Below are 20,354 nucleotides of genomic sequence, written 5' to 3' on the forward strand. Positions count from 1 at the left end.
TCATCATCATCATAATTTCATTATTAATATTATTTTGTTATTGTATTATGTTTATTAATATTGGTGGTGGTAATAATAATGGTTGTTGTTGTTGTATACATATATTATAGTTTTATAATTATAAATCATAAATCCCCTAATAATGTCTCTGGTAATACTTTATTTCCAAGGATACATTCACTGAATACACAACAATACAAAAAGAAAATACTGTCAATACAGTCTGACATTAGGTGGCATGAAATATTATGACAAATAGGTCGATTTACATAAGTAGTCAAGAGTAAATACATGAGTGAGTTTATAAATCAAAGAAGGAAACTTCACAATCATGGTTTTACTTTAATACAACACATTCTGATATTTTTCCCGCATTTCATTGTATGAAGTCTGCTAAAGCAGTTAAAAAAGTTAATAAATAATATTAATAAAAACTAGACAAGTAGAAGTCAAACTAAATACAGATCTAGAATGATACATTAATCTCCAAGTAAGCAATTATTCAAAAACAATCAAACAAAATCACATTATCATGACTGACAAACTATTATAAAGTGCTGAAAGTAGTATTTCCATGAGTTATTCTTCTTGTACTTTTTTTTCCAGTTTCATGTAACCCAATTTAAATTACATTCAGCATTTTAAAAGTGCTGAATATACACATTTACAGTATTAAAGTTACATCGGTAACACTTTATTTTACAGTGTCATTGTTACACATTACATGCAGTTACTATAGTAATAATAACTATAAATTATGCTTAATTATATGCAACTTACCCTAAACCAAACCAAACCCCAATCCTAAACCTATAGTAAGTACATGTAGTTACTTAATACGCAGTACTGAAATATTACATAATATTTATATTACATAACTAATTAGTACATAATTACAGTGTAACAAAGACACCTTAAAATAAAGTGTAACTGTTACATCATATTGCACATATTTGGGAAGGAGAGTTCAATTGAGCAGCGACAGACCTAACTCATCCCAGAGGATCAGCAGGAGAAAGCAACAGCAGCATTATCAGGATGCTGGAGAGGTAGAGAAAAGGACAGGGCTGGACTGCAACTCCCAGTGACCTGCCTGAAAAGATACACAAATACTGTGAGACATTTAACATTTGAGAGTGACTATTCTCAAAATATCCAAATATCAACCACACAACTTCAAAACTGTATATTGTATATATAACAATATGATTTTAATTAACGTGTTGTGGAATGTGAAATTACTTTTCCTTCTTTCACAACAGGAGTGAAAGTACCTCTAAAATCAATAGGTTTGTCCTCCCAGGGGTTGAGCACCATGTACAGGGCCGTCTCCTGAACTGGAGATAGAGCGGAGCGCTGGGCATCAGTTACAGCAATGGCCTGATCATAGGTGAACATACGAATCTGTGCCTGGTTAAACACTACCTGTGAAGAGAGAAAGTAGAAACGCCAAGTAAGAACAACTCTAAAATGACTTCAAAATACTTTTAATCTTAAAAATAGAGGACATCATGAGAGTATTTGCCCCCTCAACCAGACTATCCTGCCCCCCTTAGTCAAGATGAATGTGGTAGGAGATATTAATTATGGAATAGAATAGACTTTTTTTTATTTAAATTTTTTTATTACAATTGCCAAATGCATTGGCTTTCTAGAATTAATATTAGGTTACTATAGCAACATTTTAGTTAAGGATAGTCTGTTTCACAGTCACATTTTGATTGACACGTTTGACACATAACCTTCATTATGCTGAACTTCCCGTGCCACGAAAAATGCAGTTAAAGCTATGATGAAACATTTTCCCATGTTTAGGGCTAGATTATTGGTCGTAGTTAGTTGATTATTTCACTGTATTGTTATTGTTTGTCACCAGCTGCAGTTCAGGCTCTATTAAAGGTACAATATGTAAGAAATTTGTATCAAAATATCCAAAAACCACTTACACAGTGTTATATATTTCTTTCAATTGTGTACTTCCATTATCCTAAATGTTTCCAATAATTTGTAAATTCAGAGAAATTCACAATTTTAAAAAGTGCCCGTCCCTGTTCACTTGTCGCCTGTCAATGACGTAATTTCTGCGTTATCCCTGGTTTCCGCTTGTACTGCCATAGTAAACATGGCAACAGACGTGGACAACTGCGTAGTGCGCAAACATTATGGATCATGGCAAGCAGACTTTGGGACAAAAGGAGAACTAAAACGAGGATGAATATCAGCGTGGCATTTTCGAGATGCCGAGAGCTCCACGTCCGCGACTAATTTGGACTCGACAGAGCTTCACGAGTCATGACTTGACAGAGACACCGCTCTTGCATGTACTTTATTAGACAGGTGAGCAAATGTACATAAAACAAATCAATGTTATACACTGTATAGCTCAACATGATGAAATGTTAGAATGTTATTCTAATGTTGATCTAGCTGACTGCTAGTCTCATATAGCAAACAAACAAACACAGAATAACATTATAACATTCAACACACTCAAATGCTGTGTAGTATAATAGTGTAACGTAACCAAGTGATACAGCGCTGCGTTACCTCACAAGTTTGATTAGTCAAATAAACTGACCTGTGTGAGTAGTACTTCAGGACTTGCGGGTAGTTCGGTAGAATTAAATGTCCTTATTCCTTTATATCCGCGGGACTCGTGTGTGGCGCTGATATCTGTCTCTTATTAGCATATCTGCCTAATATATCTAGAATATCTGTCTCTTATTAAAAAACATGAATGTTTTCACTCATCCATAAACATTATTAGATCCATCAGCATGACAACAAGTCCCATCATTCCGCTTATCACTGCTTCATCAACCTACGCCTATGTTATTGTAAGAGGTCAGCGACCCCTAGCGGCGATTTTTTTTTTTTTTTACATATTGTAGCTTTAACAGCCCTTTATAAAATAATGCATCTGTTAAACTGGTCGAAATGAGTGTATGTTACGTTAGTTTCAATGAACTACATGGTAAATCCGCTGAAATTGTGTATCTAACGTATTAAGTCGTATTTATATCTAGTGGTCTTAAACGTGTTTATATCATGGATATAAAGTCAAATTTGTTCGATTATGTTGTTTTCCTTTTTGTTTTATGTAGTAATATTATTTATTGCTCTGCCATCTGAAAGTTGCTTGGTAGCTTTTAGTTTCATCGTTGTAGTAACGAGGTTTGTTTATGCCAGGCAAATACGTAAATGTGACACTTCAAGTATATCTTGGGATACTTTGCATCACGTCATCGCCCCTTTCGTTACTTCGCCCCCTCGTCTGTGCAGCGCTGGCGCCGGCTCTGTCCCAATAGCAGCTATGAACACAATCAAATAGTCGCATGCATGCATCATATGCTTTAGGGTGAAGCAAGAGAAAAGAGATACTAACTGCAAATTTGCCCGCTGGGATGAGAGAGATGGCAAGTGGGGTGATTCCTTCAATTTGTTCCCTCACCAAAGCAGACATGGCTATATCAGGCAGCCCCGCTATAGAAAGGGGAAAAGTGCACAAAAATCCCATGTATAGACAAAAAAACAGCAACTATGAACCAAAAAGAGTAAATAAGGCACAATGTTCCTTATGCTATTGATGCTAATAATTCACTTATATTAACTATATCTGTTAATCTATTAATAGACACATTTATCCAAAGCTACTCCCTAGCTTGTCCCTGGAGCAACCTTGGGTAAAGTGGCCTCAATGGTGATATCTGTGGGAATTAAACCGCCAACTTTCTGATTACAAGCTCTGAGCTGTACCTGCAATCGCTCCTATCTCAATAAAGACCTCTGATCCCCAGGAGCTGACCGGTCCAAATGTCAAGCTATGACTGAGCAGTCCTATCAATGCCTGCAGCTGCTCCTCAGAACAGGACAAACGCAAACGGCCCAGCCACAAAACTGCCTTACTGGAATGAGAAAAACACACATTTCACTTTCAGCACAAGAGTAAAAAATGTAATTGTATGAACCATACAAACAACATATTAGAGTTTGTTAGGTAATTCAACCTGAACTCCACTGGATTCAAACTGCGCATGACTGGTGCATCTATCCCACACACAATGTGCCCCAAAGCCACAAAAGTGCTGGAGTCTAACTGGTTAGGAGTCTTTCTGGTCGAGTTCAGCACCGTGGAGAATAATGTTTTCAACTGCAATTGAAAAACAGAGGTCAATCATGTATACTACAATAGTTTGGTGTCAGTAACAGTAAGATTTTTTTAAAGAATTTGAATACTTTTATTCAGCAAGGACACATGAAATTGATCAAAAGAGACAGTAAAGACTTGCATTGTAAAAAAAACAACAACAAAAAAACTTTCAAAATAAATGCTGTTATTTTTTACTTTTTATTTCTATATAAAAAAAATCAGTTTACCACAAAAATACTAAGCAGTAAAACTCTTTTCAATATTGATGATAATAAGAAGAAATGTTTTTTTTTGGAATCATTTCTGAAATCATTTCTGAAAGATCATGTGACACTGAAGACTAGAGTAATGATGCTGAAAATTAAGCTTTGCCATCAGAGGAATACATTACATTTGAAATATATTTAAATAGAAAATTGTTATTTTAAAATTGTAATATCTCATATTATTACTCTTTTACTACTGTCTTTTTTATTAAAAAAAATGCAGCCTTGGTGAGCATAAGCGATTTCTTTCAAAAACATTAAAAAAATCTTACCCACCCTAAAAATTTGAATGGTATTGTGTACATTAATAGATGAAGGAATGAATAACAACATGCTTCTCAAAGTCAATCAGCATATTTATATTAATCAGTGGTATATTGTGTCTTACAAAAGGCAACTGTACAAGACATCCCAGCTCACTTGCAATGTTTTCATAAACATTTTACCTGTCTGCTGGTCCACGTGTTGAGAGCCCCCATAGCTGAAATTGACTGAATTTCAGACAGTCTAAGAGAGGCCAATTCGTCAAGTAAGAATTGAGTGGCAATGCGACCCAACTGAGAGATCACAGAAGAGTTAAAAGAGGAAGGCATCCCATATACCTACAAAAAAATAAAAAATAAATAAAAATTGTGTATAATGATATTATATAACTTATATTATATTGCAGGTATGCAAACATTAACTGAATACCACCAACATATTAGTGGAAAGTAGAAATTCAAAACGAGGATTATGTCTAATGATGTGAATCATCAAATGTCTCTCAACTCTAAAAAATATAAAACACTTGTGAGAGCGTCATTTAGAAACATGTGAGCTGATGGATAAAATCAGGCACCTCCTTGGTCTTTGTAAGGAGCACTGACAGCTGGAATGCACTGAAAAAGGGATCCTGGCCAATGAGCTCCAAGCACCTCCGAAATGCGGCTAGTGGCATGTTTCTAAGGCTATCAATACTCCAGGCAGCAGGTTGTGTCACATGCAGGCTCTCACAAGTGGGGATCAGCCCAGAAACTAAGAGACAAAGAGGAAGAGATGAAATGAACTGGGCTAAGTGGTCAAAAGTGTGAGATGGCATGCAATACTACTGTATTATTTCCATTCACATTTAAACAGATGACATTCTGTCAAGGCAGAAGATTGCACTTACAAGTGGCGCGTCCCATTCTGAGGAACCCGAGGAAGAACTGAAGTACAAACTGCTGCTTGTCAAACAGCTCGGAGGGTTTCTGACACAGAGAACCAAGCTCTCCTCGCTCCCACTTCTGCTGACTCAGGAACAGCCTCTCAATGCGCTCGAAGCTCATCAAACCCTGAAGACACATGTAGACAGGTCAAAACACAGACAGGCAGTGATCGAAAATACTTGGTCAGCTGGTCGTGAGGTACAGTATGCGTTTGATGTCAGACAAAGAAATATCTGGTCACTTACTAAGGGGATGAGTTGAATAATCTCCTTTGGAAGAAAAAACAAGAAACGGTCCACTTGGTTCAGTGTCTCTGATGTCCAGTTTTGTACATGGCTTTGTGGAAAAAAACAATTACAGTTCATTGTTATGAGGCATGTAATATTTCTGGTTTTGATGTCATTTTAAGTTACAGTGATTTCAGTTTTAACTGTCCTTACCCAAATGTCCTCGGTTCCTTTAGCATGTCTGCCACCAGGTTTCTTTTATTGGCATTGTAGCAGAAACCTTGTAGGAACTCCAGACCATCAACAAAGAAGCTCCTATCCAAATTCAAAAACATTTCATCTGCCACAAACGTAGCCATGACACCTAGCGAACGAAACTCCTCTTCAGTGTACAGGCCTGTGTACATATTCTGATAAGAAAACCAAAGAAAAAGTGGTTGGTTACAGATTTAAAGAGACTACTTATACTTAACCAGCTGGCTTTAAAGATCTTTATTAAAAAATACAGGACACACGATATCGTTGATGATAGTTGTTAAGCAACAATGTACAATAGAATCAGGGTTGTTAACCCTGTCAGAATCATTAACTGGGAAGATCCTAAACAAAAATATATACATGACCTTTTGACCGTAAAATAAGGGTCGTTACCAGTCTTTGAACCATCTTGTCCACCAGGAGAGCTTGTTTGGTGCTGGAAAGCTGTAGGAAGAAATGTGGCTCCTGTACTATCATTTTCCTCAGGGAATCCATCTTATCTGGTGGAAATTTCTTAATGGTGCTCATCCTTTAGATAACGACATTAAATTTAACATGTGAAGACATGATTATATGCATATGTACAGTGTTAATCCATTTGAACTGAGTTCGAATCTTGACTCACGGAAGTGACAGCGCAATCTGAGAGCCCAAATCTCCAAGTAACTCTGAGAAGAAGTCAAACTCATACAGTTCCTCAGTTACACACTTTATCTGTAGTACAGAAATGAAAAAGAAACTTCTGTAAAGAGAGTGCAGGAGTGTTTTCCTTAATTTACACAATTTGTGCAATGCTAGATCCAATATTCAGGGTTCAAGACATCTCTACTCAATTTACAGGCAGGCCTACATTCAATTGTATAGATTAAATTAACAATGAAATAAGATTGACTTTAGTGAAGACTTGATTAAAAAAAAAAGAAACCTAAACTGGTAATCTGTAACATTTAGGTCTTAAATTTGAATGTAGGTTTACTAGCATACCAATGAGGGGTGGAGTGGCACAGGCTGCTCTCTCAGAAACGTCAGAATGTCACGTAGAGGAGATAGAGATGCCAGGTTTTGGAACAATCTTCTAAGGTCTGTACAATTCACTCCCGTAGCCACTGTCCCCAGAGACCTTTCATGTCAGAGAGAGAGAGAGAGAAAAAAACATGATTACTTAACTTAACGCTAAACTTAAACAATCACTCAATACTTCACTGAGTGCCATGATTCATGTTGTAGACCTCGTTTATAAATCACAAAATGAACTCACAAATACATAAAGGCAAAACTTACATATATTCGTGTTGTGAGAGACTTGGGTGGGCGAAGATAGCCTCTTTAAAGAGAACTTTAGCCTATTGAAAAAAACAAAACAATCATGGGTTAAAGATTATAATATAGCCTTCATTTTAGACACAAACGACAAAAGCATCATTGCAAATGTTTTGTATATTAAGGCTGTTTTGAATGCTTCATATTTAGGTGGTACTGTAAGCTAGAATTTTTCTGATGGTAGGAAAATGACTTAAGGAATTTACTAATAGGTCAGGGGCCACAATTACTGTAACCCGTTCAATATTTATACATACATTAACAGTGAAATCAGTGACTTCCTGGTTCTGTAAGCTTATCTTTAACAGGAAAGGGGATGACAAACACTTGCATGCTTAATGTCCTGGAAAAAAGGGACTGACAGTACTAGAGCAACTCAGGTTGGTTTCCATCTTATTTTCAGATAGTGAACAACAGAAGATACTGTGTCTGGTGTGCTAAACCAGACACAACAAAGAAGCCTATGCTCCATTATTAATAATTAAACCAGTAATTAGACACTGTAGTATTGTACTGATCTCTGTGGTAATGGAGTATAATGATGAAAAGCACACTTGTTATGCTCAAACACAACTTTAATCAGACCAACTATATCTGAAAAATATATTTCACCATTCAGACCTGAACCAGATTTGTAGTTCCAGAAGGAAATACTAACCAATACATGAAAGGCAGCAAATTAATAATGTTAAAAGTTTCACATAAGGTTTTGTTTTAGGTTTTGGTACTGTGCTAATGAAAAGCTGCATTAGAGCAGTCGTCTTGCTATCTGTCAGCTGAGCACAAGAACATTACCAGTACATTGTCTTTGCATTTCATCCAAAAATCCTGAAAAATATATATCATGATTTCCACAAAAATATTAAGCAGCACAACTGTTTTCACCATTGATAATAATAAGAAATGTTTCTTGGGCTCCAAATCAGCATATTATAATGATTTCTAAAGGATCATGTGACACTGAAGACTGGAGTAATTATGATGAAAATTCAGCTTTGCCATCAAAAGAATAAATTACATTTTAAAACATATTAAAATAGATAAAAGTGATTTTAAATTGTAAAAATGTTTCACAGTATTACTGTTTTCACTGTATTTTGATCAAATAAATGCAGCCTTGGTGAGCATAAGAGAAGTTATTTCAAAAGCATAAAAACTTGTACACAAGGAAGAAAAGACAAATCACAATTCACTGTGCAAATATATGTAAAAAAAAGAAAGAAAAGACCAATCATAATTAAGTAGGCAAATATTACAATGATATCACCACTGTCATCTCTGCCACAGTCAATGGGGACACTGTCAAACTTAATAAAATACATCTTAATTTAAAATAAAGCACAAATATGAAATGTATTAAAATAATATAAAATTTACAAAAACCTTGCAAGTTCCTTAATTGTAGTTTTCTAAATGTGTGTATGACTAGACTAGAACATACCTGCTGTGTGTTCCAGAGGCGAGTGTTTACAGCGGCGTCTCTGACCAGCAGTAGAGGTACTTGGGGAATCACACTGAGGAGTGGAGTGCTTGAGAGCAAAGGTTTGACTTTATCCATCCACTGGGACACAGAACTAGAACCCTGAAAGATGGGGGCAGAACAACTTACAGCATTTGAATTACTATGATAGACGCTAACATTTCTTGTTTCCCTTAACTGAATGCTCCAATATAAGCATGTTTTGAGCCGACATGTCTGTGTTCAGAAGCCTTAAGGAAATATCTGTTAGAGGGAGTTTCTTACCCAGAGTTTGCAGATGACAGCGTTGACCTGAGGGGGGGTGAGCCCAGGTGTCTGAAGGCTCATGCCAGGTAAGGCTTCCAGCAGAATATCAGACGGTAAAGTCCATAGAGTCTCCACCTTTACTCCACTCACAAGAGACCCCAGCATTGACAAATGACCAGAGCCAGGCAGAGCCAGCTGAGAGGGAGCACAAAATATCACACGTTTAATATTTCTACACAATATTCAGTATTGTTGAGAATTTAACATAACAAACTGTGATCTGGTGAATCCCAGGAGACTGCAAATTTCAGAGGGAAAAAAAGTTTTTACAAAATATATTTTAAGGGCTGTTAAAGTTACATATTAATGCAATAGGCTATGCATAATTATTATTATTTTGCATTAACCAAATATGACACACTTTTTCATTCTGCTTTCTACTACTAAGAAATCGTGAGATTAATTGCAATTATTTTACTGCATCGACAGCACTTTTTTTTTAAGAAACAAGACTTAAACCTTGGATACAGTCATCCCTAATAAAAATTATAGATTTTCCAGATAATATTTTAACAATGTGTGCAATATAATAGCCATTTATTTAAAAACATGAGTACGTTTTTTTATAAATACCCTATCATTCAAAAGTTTGGGGACAATTTTTTTAAATACCAAATTAGCAGTTAAAGGGATAGTTCACCCAAAAAGTCATTTACCCTCAAGTTGTTCAAAACCTGCTGAACAAAAAATATATTTTGAAGAATGTCTGTAATCAAACAGGTGATGGACCCCATTGACTTTCATAATAGAAAAAAAAAATACTACGGAAGTTGATGGCAACTGTCAACTTATTTTTTTTAAAGAATGTATTCAATTTATCAAAAGTGATAGTAAAGACTTTTACAATGTTAAAAAAAAAACTGTTGTAGAAAAAAAATGTCTATTCATCAAAGAATCCTGCAAAAAAATTGTCAGTTTCACAAAAGTATTAAGAAGCACAAGCGCATCGAAAATAATAAGCAATGTTTCTTGAGCAGCAAATCAGCATATTAGAATGATTTCTGAAGGATCATGTGACTCTGAAGACTGAAGTAATGATGCTGAAAAATCAGCTTTGCCATTCATAAAAATGAAAAAAATAGGGAACTGTTATTTCAAATTGTAATATTATTTCACAATATTTTTGTTTTTACTGTATTTTTTTCAAATAAATGCAGTCCTAGGAAGCACAAGACACTTTTTTTCAAAAACCGAAAAGAAAATATGCCAACCCCAAACTTCAGAATGGCAATGTATAGCTGCCTTTATATTTTAGGAATGGGGTCCCTCTGAAAGAGATCATCACTATTTGGGGGTCGTTTGTCATCAAAAAGGTTTGAAAAACCCTTACAAAACCAATGTAACTAGCTTTACGTTAAATTAATTAGCATGTGCCATACGCAGTCTATATTTCAAAAACAGATGCTTCTTTACGTGTCTCAGCGACGCCACACATGTGAAAGACACTCACTAGTGACACCCTATCTGACCCACATCACAATGTTCCCTTAAACCTTAGACACAAAATACAAAGGGCCGCTTGATAACTTCCTTGTGCCTGGTGTAAACCTATACCTTGAGGAACTGCCAAATCACATGGATCATACGAGTAAATGTTACATGCACTTTCAAACATGCAAAGTAAATTATAAAGAGTAACTGACGGGTCAGTGTAAGTGCGTGTGAGGCCAACGCAATTGTCCTTGAAACACCCCAGAGTTGATTACGCTGGGTTGTGGGCCAGCTGGCTGAGGAAAAGTGCTGACATCTCAAATGCAGGCACACACATGTACATTCACAGGGGCTAGGAATCGGCCATCTTCTCAAAAAACATCAGAGCAAACACAGCTTTTCTCAACCTCACTGCAAAGACATACTTACACTCAAATTGGCTGAGATCTTGTCGATGATAACACCAGCCTTTTGGAAAAAATAAACAATACAATGATTAATAGGGAGTGAATAAGGCAGTGCATTATAAAGCAATGAAACAACAAGATGAAGAACAAATATTCTGATAAAGCTTAATTAAAGTTAATTCGTAGTTACTTTTATTTATTTTTACAACACATACGTATATTGACTTATACAAGGACATTCTCCCTTTCAACCTATAGTAAAGACTCCCTATGGACATCTGAAGCTGTCTGTTTTTCCATTGTACTCTCATCCTCTGCCTTCCTTATGTTTTGGGTGCACACTGAGATGGACATGCAGAATTCACATTTGGTCATGCAGAAATAATTAAAGCGGTTGAGCAGTGACACAGTCCTTTACCTATATCAAATACCATGGGTCCTCTGACAGCAGTCTTCCATCTGTTGCAAAGCCCTCGAGTTTAAACCCACAGGCCTGTTTGTGACCTTTGACCTCTACTTAATTTCAACATCCACTAGGGTATACTCAGTGTCTAAAATTAGCACGACTAATACAAAATGCAAGTGACAATTGGCAAGCAAATAAAACTAAGTTACAGGCCAGTTGGTTCAAACAGCTTTACTAGGAACTGCAACATTACATGGGATAGATGAAAATGTAAGAATGATATTCTGACTCTTGCCAATGTAACATGACAGATTCAAATGAAACTGTGTGACAATGTTGAATATTTCTCACACTACGCTACCAAAATGAAAATATGAGGAAGAAAATCAAGATTTTGTGATAGTTTCTCAGACACAATTCATTTTGTGTATGATACTGTTTCATATGAATTAATTTATTATTTTCAATTTCTTTTTTATTGTATTTTTATATTTCTTTGAACCTTTTTATAACCATAACCATTTATAAGCATAAGCCATATTTTATAACCATGTCATAATCATTTTTTTTTTATCATTTTTATGTAAAACACTTTGTATTACCACTGTGTATGAAATGTGCTAAATAAATTGCCTTGCCTACTCCTTGCATAAATATGCTAGAAAAAAAAGAGCTCAATATTCCCATTGTAATTGGGGCAAATAAATATTCTTAATAAATACAAAATATAGTTTCATAGATAATGAGAAATATTTATGGCCTGTAAACTTTCAGTCGCCATTGGCAGGTGGTGCAAAAAAGTTCATTTTGGACCCTGGATATGCTATACTTACAATAAACTTACAGTAAACCGATTAAAGACCGGTTCACACTAAGAACTGTAACGATAAAGATAACTATATGAGCATCCACACCAACGCACGATATCGTTCTGTTTATTCTATGCGCGTGCTGCAGTTTTGTCAACTACCACTTTAAATGCTCGAGCTCTTTAAAGCAGGGTGGATTCTGATTGACTGTGAATCTTTTTATCGTTCATCAGCTGGAAAAGACCATTCTGAAAGTGATTCAAACCATATAGTTTCTCTATGTTGTTATCATTATAGTTGTGGTCTGAACTTATATTTAAAAATATTTTTAGAACTATATCTTTATCGTTATAGTTATCGTTCTTGGTGTAAACAGGCCGTACGACTTACAATATATATATATATATATATAAAGACGTATGCTAAATATGTATTCAGATAAAGTTACTGGTTTTACTTTTTAAGTGGTGTACCTGTGCTGGGGTGAAAGGCACAGAGGCGAGGGTGCTGAGGGCAGGCATGAGCTGGGCTGAGGTGAGCTGCTGCAGGACGCTGGATCCCAGCAGGGGCAGAAAAGGGGCAAGCTGAGAGACTCTCTGAGGAGAGAGACTGGAGGGAGACTGCAGCTCAGATGCTTTCAAGACCAAGCTGGATATCTGGACACAAAAAGAAAAGTAACCAAAAACACCAGAGGCTATTTAAGATGAACCACTGAGGAATTATTATTTAAGAGGGTATCGTTTTTTAAAGAATAGGGTAAATATAAGAGACAATAATAACTAATGAGACCCCTGATCTGGACCATGTTCACTAACCATATTGCTAGGAACACTAAATCCCTGGATAGCGCATGTTCTAATGTTGTCCTGGATCACTGAAAAGGCTTCTGTTCCAGCATATGCCATCAGCTCGCTGGGGTGAGCCAGACAGGACAGATTACCTAACCTGGAGGGGTGTGAAAGGAAACAAAAATTGTTGTGTTATTGTCTTAATCTTTTTGTATTTCCATGACCCAAATCTGAAAAATACAAGAAATCATATTGTTTTGATTTTAATGGAGTAAAACAATATCATATTTAGTTAACCTCCTGAACTGGTCTACTGTGAGATTATTGAAGGCTCCAGTGAGACTCTGAGCGATGAACTGCTGCTTGAGGAGACTCAAGGTGTTACTCTTTAAGACATCCAAACCATCCAGCAGCTAAGAAAACAAAACACAAAAGTATGCCATAAGTCATAATTTAAGACCTTTTATATATTGTATAAGTCATCTGGTCAAATTATCATTTTAAATATGATCTTAAATGGTCGTTTTAAATTATAATGACGTATATTTCATATTAAATCTATTTGTGTATTATGTCCTTTTTATATGGAAAGCAATGAATATATGGAAGTGTTAGCACCACAGTCTTATTCAATGTCCAGTACACAGCCATTCTTAATTTATGCATCTCTGTGTTTATTTATTGAAAACAGACTACGAGGGCATGTCTGTTAGAATGAGCCAGTGGCAAGCATTGGCATTTTACCCAACTGAGCTGTCTGAGGGTTAACCGGAGCCAGATGGGTTCAGGTATCTTTGCGAGGTGTTCGGGCTGTTACCTGAGCAGGTGAGAGGTACTGGAAGCTCTGGAAGGGCAGATAGGCGATCAGGTTACCAGTGTCTCTGATGAAGGATAAGCTGCCAGCTGTCATGTTGGGCAAGCTCATAGACCGACTGAACCATCGACCAAATGCTTGCTGCTGCTCCAGGGAAAGATTTTTGATGCTGAAGTTAATGATGCTTAACCTGGAGAAAAGTAGGGGAGCAGAGATGTTTAAAGTAAACAATTTGAATGATGTGTAAAACCCTAAATATTTTGCAGTTAATGTTAACTAAAACTATTAAAATCCTTTTCACTAACTGAAATAAAATTAAATATAAATATTCGATGAAACAAAAACAAGAAATGTTGCCTTGCCAACTAACTGACATAAAGTTGAAGTAAAAAAGCTACAAAAAACAAAACAAAAAGACAAAAAAAAAAATTAAAAAGAAAGCTGAAAATATAAAATAAAAGCTAATTCAAAATGTTAATAAATACTATAATAGTATATAAATAATATGAAATTAACACTGATATTCTAGTGGTTAGAAATACAAAAATTATATTAATTGTACTAACATATTACATTTACATTAATTATAATATCAATATCCCACTTTTTATAAAGTTTGCAATTCAAACAGCCAATAATCATAATAAAATATAATAAATAAAACATAAATTAACAAAAAATAAAATACCAGGAATTGAATGGTGTGATCAACAGACGACCCTTTTAAAGCTCTTTAAACAGGTACGTAGGTGTGTCACTCACGCATTGATATTGTTTTGTAGCGGTGGCATTGACATGATGTCTGAAGGTGTAGCCAGAGCCAACAAAAGGCCCATGTCAGGGAACAGGCTAAAATCCCTAGGTAGGTGTATTTGGAAAAGCACGGACACCATGGTGTGCAGGTAATCATCTGTTAGCTTCAAAAGAGGAAAGACTCTAAATTATATCAATGCATGTAACTTTATTGTTTGTACCCTCTTGGTTTTATTTGATATACAGTGATGCAGTAGTGGGGATGGTTTACCTGCAAAGTGGCATAGTTCCTATTATAGTACTGCAAAACCTCCCTTACAATTATGATGTCCGCTGCACTGAGCACTGATCTCAGATGAGATAGAGGAATTCGAAAATACTCCTGTAAACCAACAATGAGAACTGTAATTCAAGCTGTTACTCTCACAATGATTTCAGAAAACAAAACCGGATATTGTGTATGAATGGTAATGCGGATGGACAAAGTAAAACATGAATTTTGCTCCAACACCTTTCAGTATTAAAGTACAAAGCCAGTTAATTAAAAACATGCAAATAAAGATTTCCATCCAACCTTGATCAGAAAAAAGTTAGTGGGGACATCTCTTCCTGTTTGCATCAGACTGGTCAGAACTTTCTGAAACACACACATGCAAAGTTTCAACTGGAAATCTGAAGTGTATTTGAACCATATTGTCATGTAAAATGAAAAGGGCAATGACATCTCAACATTGATTTAAACAACAACATAGATTAGGTATTTGTATCATAGTACCAATGTAGAAACAAATCAAATGACTTTGAGCTAATATTACATGCTAAGGAAGAGATTTAAATTATCCGGTGTCACAAGCTAACACCTTATACCTCATGTTGATGAGCTAGATCATGGGTCAATTACAAAATAGTGGTGAACCCGGTAAAGGATATGCTTAATTAATAATCAGAACTAGAACAACTTCCAGAACTAGTTCACAGTGTCTTTTTTTGGGGAAACACTGGTCTAATGAAAACAATGATATGAATGATATCCCCTGTTCTGCCACTGAATAATAATACCAACCTCAAAGCACTGCAAAAGCACACGCTTCTTGTCAAAGTTGGCCTCATTGTCCATGTAGACGACAATTGACTCCAGCACACTAAGCCGAATATTCTCTGTCACCCTCAGAGAGGTCATCTGGCTTTCTTCTAGAGCCAACAGCAGGACAACCCACAGGCTGGTGGCCTGCTTGACCACTGATGTCACCTCTGTAGTCATGAGATTCTCCAAGCGAGGTTGGAGAATCTCTATCCCACAGCGCAACAGCATCTGAAGGCCCTGGACTTTACTGCCACCTGGTTGGCAGACAACGCTGAAGTCTGCACTGCAGGTCCAGTTTAGCCTCTTAGCTAACTCCCTAGGTAGACACGGCGGGGCAGTTGTGCTCCCATTTAGACTGTCGATATGGGGAGCTGTGTACGTGGCACAGAGAGTGCCGACCCAGAGGCTGGAGGCCTCCTGAGTGATGTGGGTGAGCATGAAAGAGTCAGCACAGACAAAGGAGATAAAGTTGGCCTGGTCATAGTCCCAGCAAAGAGCGAGGAGAGCAGCATCCGGGAGGACCAAAGCCCAACTGGAGTACTGACACTGCTCAGATGGGCGGAAACCCATCAGGCTCCCCCCGTTCCCAGCCCCACCGCCTGGGCCAGTCGCAGTCAGGTTTGAGCATTGCTCCAATAACCAGGTGTTGTCTAAATTGGCCAGCAAATTCTGGAGAACTGTAACATTGGCACATACATTCCGAGTGAAGTTCTCAGTATCAAGATCGGCACAGAGAGCAAGGTCGCTCATGTCTACAATAATAGGCTGGGTCCAATCTGAATAGACACAAACCTGCGCCAACACTTTCGTGGTGTCATTGTTAGAGCACTCTCTAATCAGCCATTGGTTGTCGAGATGAAGAGACAACTTCTCATACAAGGTCAAGTTGCAGCAGACATTCTGACGAAAGCCTGTCTGGTCGTACTGCCAGCACAGAGCGACTACAGTCGGATCCACAGACATGTTAGTCCATTTGTTGTAGTTACACCAGACTTCAGTGCTTAGCGGTGGTGGGCTCGTGGGGGGATTGCGGATAGAGTAAGTGCAATATTGCGCTACCCAGGTATTCCCGCTGTTAAGCACAAGTACAGTGACGAACGTGTTGTTAACACACACCTCATTAATGAATCGAATCTCATCATTTTGGATACATAAAGATATCTGTTCAGGGGTGACTGCTCTTAAATTCTTCCATTCTGAGTATTTGCAAGACTGAGCCACCATGTTGTTGATGTCGATTTGTGGAGGAGGTTCAGAGCAATTGGGCTTCAGCCAGTTGTTTTCTTCACTGGAGTACACAACCATAAAGAAGACCATACTATCACACAATAGCCCCTCAAATCTGTCCATGTCATTATACCAGCAGAACGTCACTATTGATGGGTCGATGGTTTCAGTAGTCCACGTGTTATATGAACAATACAGGTTCACTATGTATGCGTCTGACGTGTTTGCGCAGAATTCCCACACCCAGGCATTAATGGGATTTCTGACCAGCACTTGCATAGCTTCAGCATTGTCACACACAGCAAGGATGAATGCTGCACGATCATTTTCACTGCACATTGTGACCAGAGCTGGGTCCACGGAACCACCGGTAGTCCAGTTCTGGTAGTCGCAGAGGAGTTCGCTGAGGCTAAGGGTGGACCTCGCAATACGGCTTGATTGTGCAGTGGCAGGATCACTGCAGGGTTCCATGAGAGGTAAGACGACGTTCTGGATCATGTGACACGTGCTCCTCCAGACCTTTGTCACTTCGGTTTGAGAGAGTGTGCGGAGCGCTTGACACATCTGGTAAAGGATGTATGATTCCTGAGATGTTGCTGTTAAAATTGCCGCACAAAGGGTTTCATTGAGTTGGTTCAAGTTTTGTTGGTCGCAGGTGAGACTGGATGTGCGGATGTCCACTGAGGGTGTGCCAGTACGACTGAACTGGATGCTGCTTGTGGCTTGGCATTCTGGACCTGGGAAACTGCAAGGAGGTAATTCAGGAGCCAAAAACATATCCAGAAGTGATTCTCCAAAAGACCAGGTCACATTATGATCCATGCCCCTGAATATAGAAAACAAGACAGAATTCATTGAGAAATTATTTCTATTTTAGAATAAGATTAATGATGCATCATTATATTGTAAAGTAATATTCTTATTTAAATGTGCAACAGGAATATGGGCTTCCAGAGACATGGAATGCAAAAGAACCGTCACACTGCTATTTCTGCTTCCAGTGACATACCACATGATAAGCTGTTTGAGGTCACCTGCAAAAGACAGAAGGAGAGTTGGAGAATCACTTATTGCACTGAAAAATGTATTCCAACATATGAAAATATATATATATATATATAGTATTGAAGAACCGAACTGAACCTATGACACACCTTGTTGACACTTCTCACTCTGGTCTAGGGTAGGGATCTCAATGCCAAACTGTAATCCGAGTTTTAGAAAATCCACTGGAGTTTGAAGCGCACTCAACATGAATTCAGACACGAAGGACATCACAGGTGGAATTGTCATGTCCATAAAACTATTCCATAAGGCTAAAAAGTTGTCTGAGAGCAGATAAAGCGGGAGGTCTGAGGACAAAACATTTGTCAACATCTCCTGAATAGAGTTTAACTGAGTAATGGAGGAGTCTGCCATTCGCAGATTAGATGTTGACATGCAAGCTTGAGATTTAACAGAGGAGATCACAGAAAGTATCTGTTCACTCAATGCAGATGAAATGGTACTAGTTAAATCTGCTTGCCATCCACAGTGCTGTATGTCTGCCAAAACACAAATTAAAGCCTGAGGAAGAGTTTCAATGAAACTGCCAATCAGCATTGGCTGGTATATAGTGAATAAACTGTTGAATATTGTGAAGTAAGAGTCTAGGTTAGTGCTGTCAATTGCGATTCTTTCACGGGGTGCTGTCATTCTGCTCATGCTCTTTTCTTCTCTTGACAAGGATCTGATGTTCTCTATCAGGACTTTCAAGTTCCTCTCAAATTCATCCTCACTCCTGGAGCTCATCTCACTCTGTCTGATGATGGTCTTGGGTAATGAGGGTTTTCTGGAGTCACCACATGCACTCCCTTTGAAGAAGAGGCAAACATGGTCACACTACCTTAGTGTTCATGCATTTATTAAAATACTGGGTTATACAAATGGACACCAGGTAATCCAGGTAATAAATTATTAGTAGAGCGTGTTGAAATTATACATTACTTTTATTGCTATTTCAATTATATGTAATATGGATAAAATGCCAACTGTAATGTAAAAAAACACAAATGTTTATTTAAATATATTATCTTCACCCTGACAAATGACAAAACATAAGTTCACCTTAAACATTCAGAGATGTCAGGCATTTTAAATTGTACAAGTGCTAAGAAAATAAAAAGGAATAATAAAAAGGAAACGGAAAATAAAAGACAAGACAAAACAATAAAAATACTCTTACCTAAAATGATGCTAAGCAGGAGCAACATTAAACTTCCTCTGTGGTGCATTTTTACTGAGAAATATCCATATGTCGCTACGGCGAGTTGTTAATTTAACAAAAGCATGGCCACTGTCGGCTGAGACTTCATTTCCATTAATTACGATATCGTCGTAAAAACTAACACAACTGACTACTTGTTCTGTAATGAAGACTCTCTGTGATTCCTGGATTTCGACTGTTCTATCACGGCTGCAGTGTCACTGCAATTCAATCCTGCATCAGTCGCCTAATTAAACAACAGCAGAAAATAGGTGCGAAACACACGGGACGGATTTGAGAGTGGAGAGACAGCCGATAGTGCTGAAATATTAACAGGTCGTGTTGACTGTCACCATCTCTGTCACAGTAACGTACACCCGAGCAGTGACACAGGTAGAAACAAACGGAAGCACAGATGGGTGGGTATAAGGTGAGGCAGCACGACCGCGTGAGTTCACAACACAATTAACTTTAAATGTGAATAATATAAAACATAACGACGAAAGGTTAACCGTTTCGTGTGCAGCGGTGAATAATTGCAAAAAGTATGTTTTATAGCAAACATTTCAAAATGTGTCAAGCAACGTAGGTTCATGTTTGCCCATAAAAGTTGTCATAAATAAATAGCCTCACTTTATTTGAAATCACTTTATCTGAGCATAAAAGTAAACTTTTCGTAACTTTAATAATTTAAAAACCATAACAAACACCATTTGAGGCCAAATTACATTCTCCATTGTAGCTTATGTTTAAATAGATTTGAAAATGTTTTTTTGATTTCAAAATTACATTTTGATTTATTCCTGATATTTAAAAGGCAACCCATCAAAACTTATTTGACCCACTTTAGCTGAAACCACCATAGTTAAAATCTATAATTAATAAAGGATCAACAACAACAAAAAAGTGTAAGATAATGCTATTCAAACTTCAGGGTTCCCACACTTTTTGTACTCACAAAAAAAAAAAAAATTTTTTTTTTTAAACCAAGCTGATGACATACTTTAAAGCAGAATAGTCTATACCCAAAAGGAAAATACATTTCTCACTTTAGTATTTAATTTTTACCCATGACTATAACTGACCTGACAAATCACAATGTTCTGGTTTCATGATTGTGGGAACCCTGAAACTCCTCATTTAAAAAATATTTTTTTTATATATTTTTATATTCACCTACTTTAACGTTCTTT

At 37.1% G+C, this 20,354-nt stretch overlaps 1 protein-coding gene across 1 annotated transcript; it reads right to left on the reverse strand.

The window, feature by feature from the left end:
• Window positions 1-20: 20 nt before the first annotated feature.
• On the reverse strand, window positions 21-20,242 carry strc1 (stereocilin 1). Its single transcript, XM_082162566.1, has 27 exons — window positions 18,071-20,242; window positions 17,926-17,950; window positions 15,669-17,742; window positions 15,180-15,242; window positions 14,877-14,987; window positions 14,615-14,769; window positions 13,856-14,042; window positions 13,336-13,451; window positions 13,066-13,195; window positions 12,724-12,906; window positions 11,058-11,096; window positions 9,156-9,332; window positions 8,853-8,993; window positions 7,373-7,434; window positions 7,076-7,211; window positions 6,717-6,805; window positions 6,485-6,620; window positions 6,047-6,243; window positions 5,852-5,942; window positions 5,570-5,732; window positions 5,258-5,433; window positions 4,863-5,018; window positions 4,008-4,150; window positions 3,757-3,905; window positions 3,386-3,483; window positions 1,275-1,425; window positions 21-1,093 (listed from the first exon to the last, which is right to left on the reverse strand). The coding sequence occupies exons 1-27, from the start codon at window positions 18,705-18,707 to the stop codon at window positions 993-995; spliced, it is 5,886 nt and encodes a 1,961-aa protein (XP_082018692.1). The 5' UTR covers window positions 18,708-20,242; the 3' UTR covers window positions 21-992.
• Window positions 20,243-20,354: the final 112 nt, after the last annotated feature.

The sequence above is a fragment of the Leuciscus leuciscus genome (assembly GCF_965113295.1).
Source record: "Leuciscus leuciscus genome assembly, chromosome: 2".
NCBI lineage: Eukaryota > Metazoa > Chordata > Actinopteri > Cypriniformes > Leuciscidae > Leuciscus > Leuciscus leuciscus.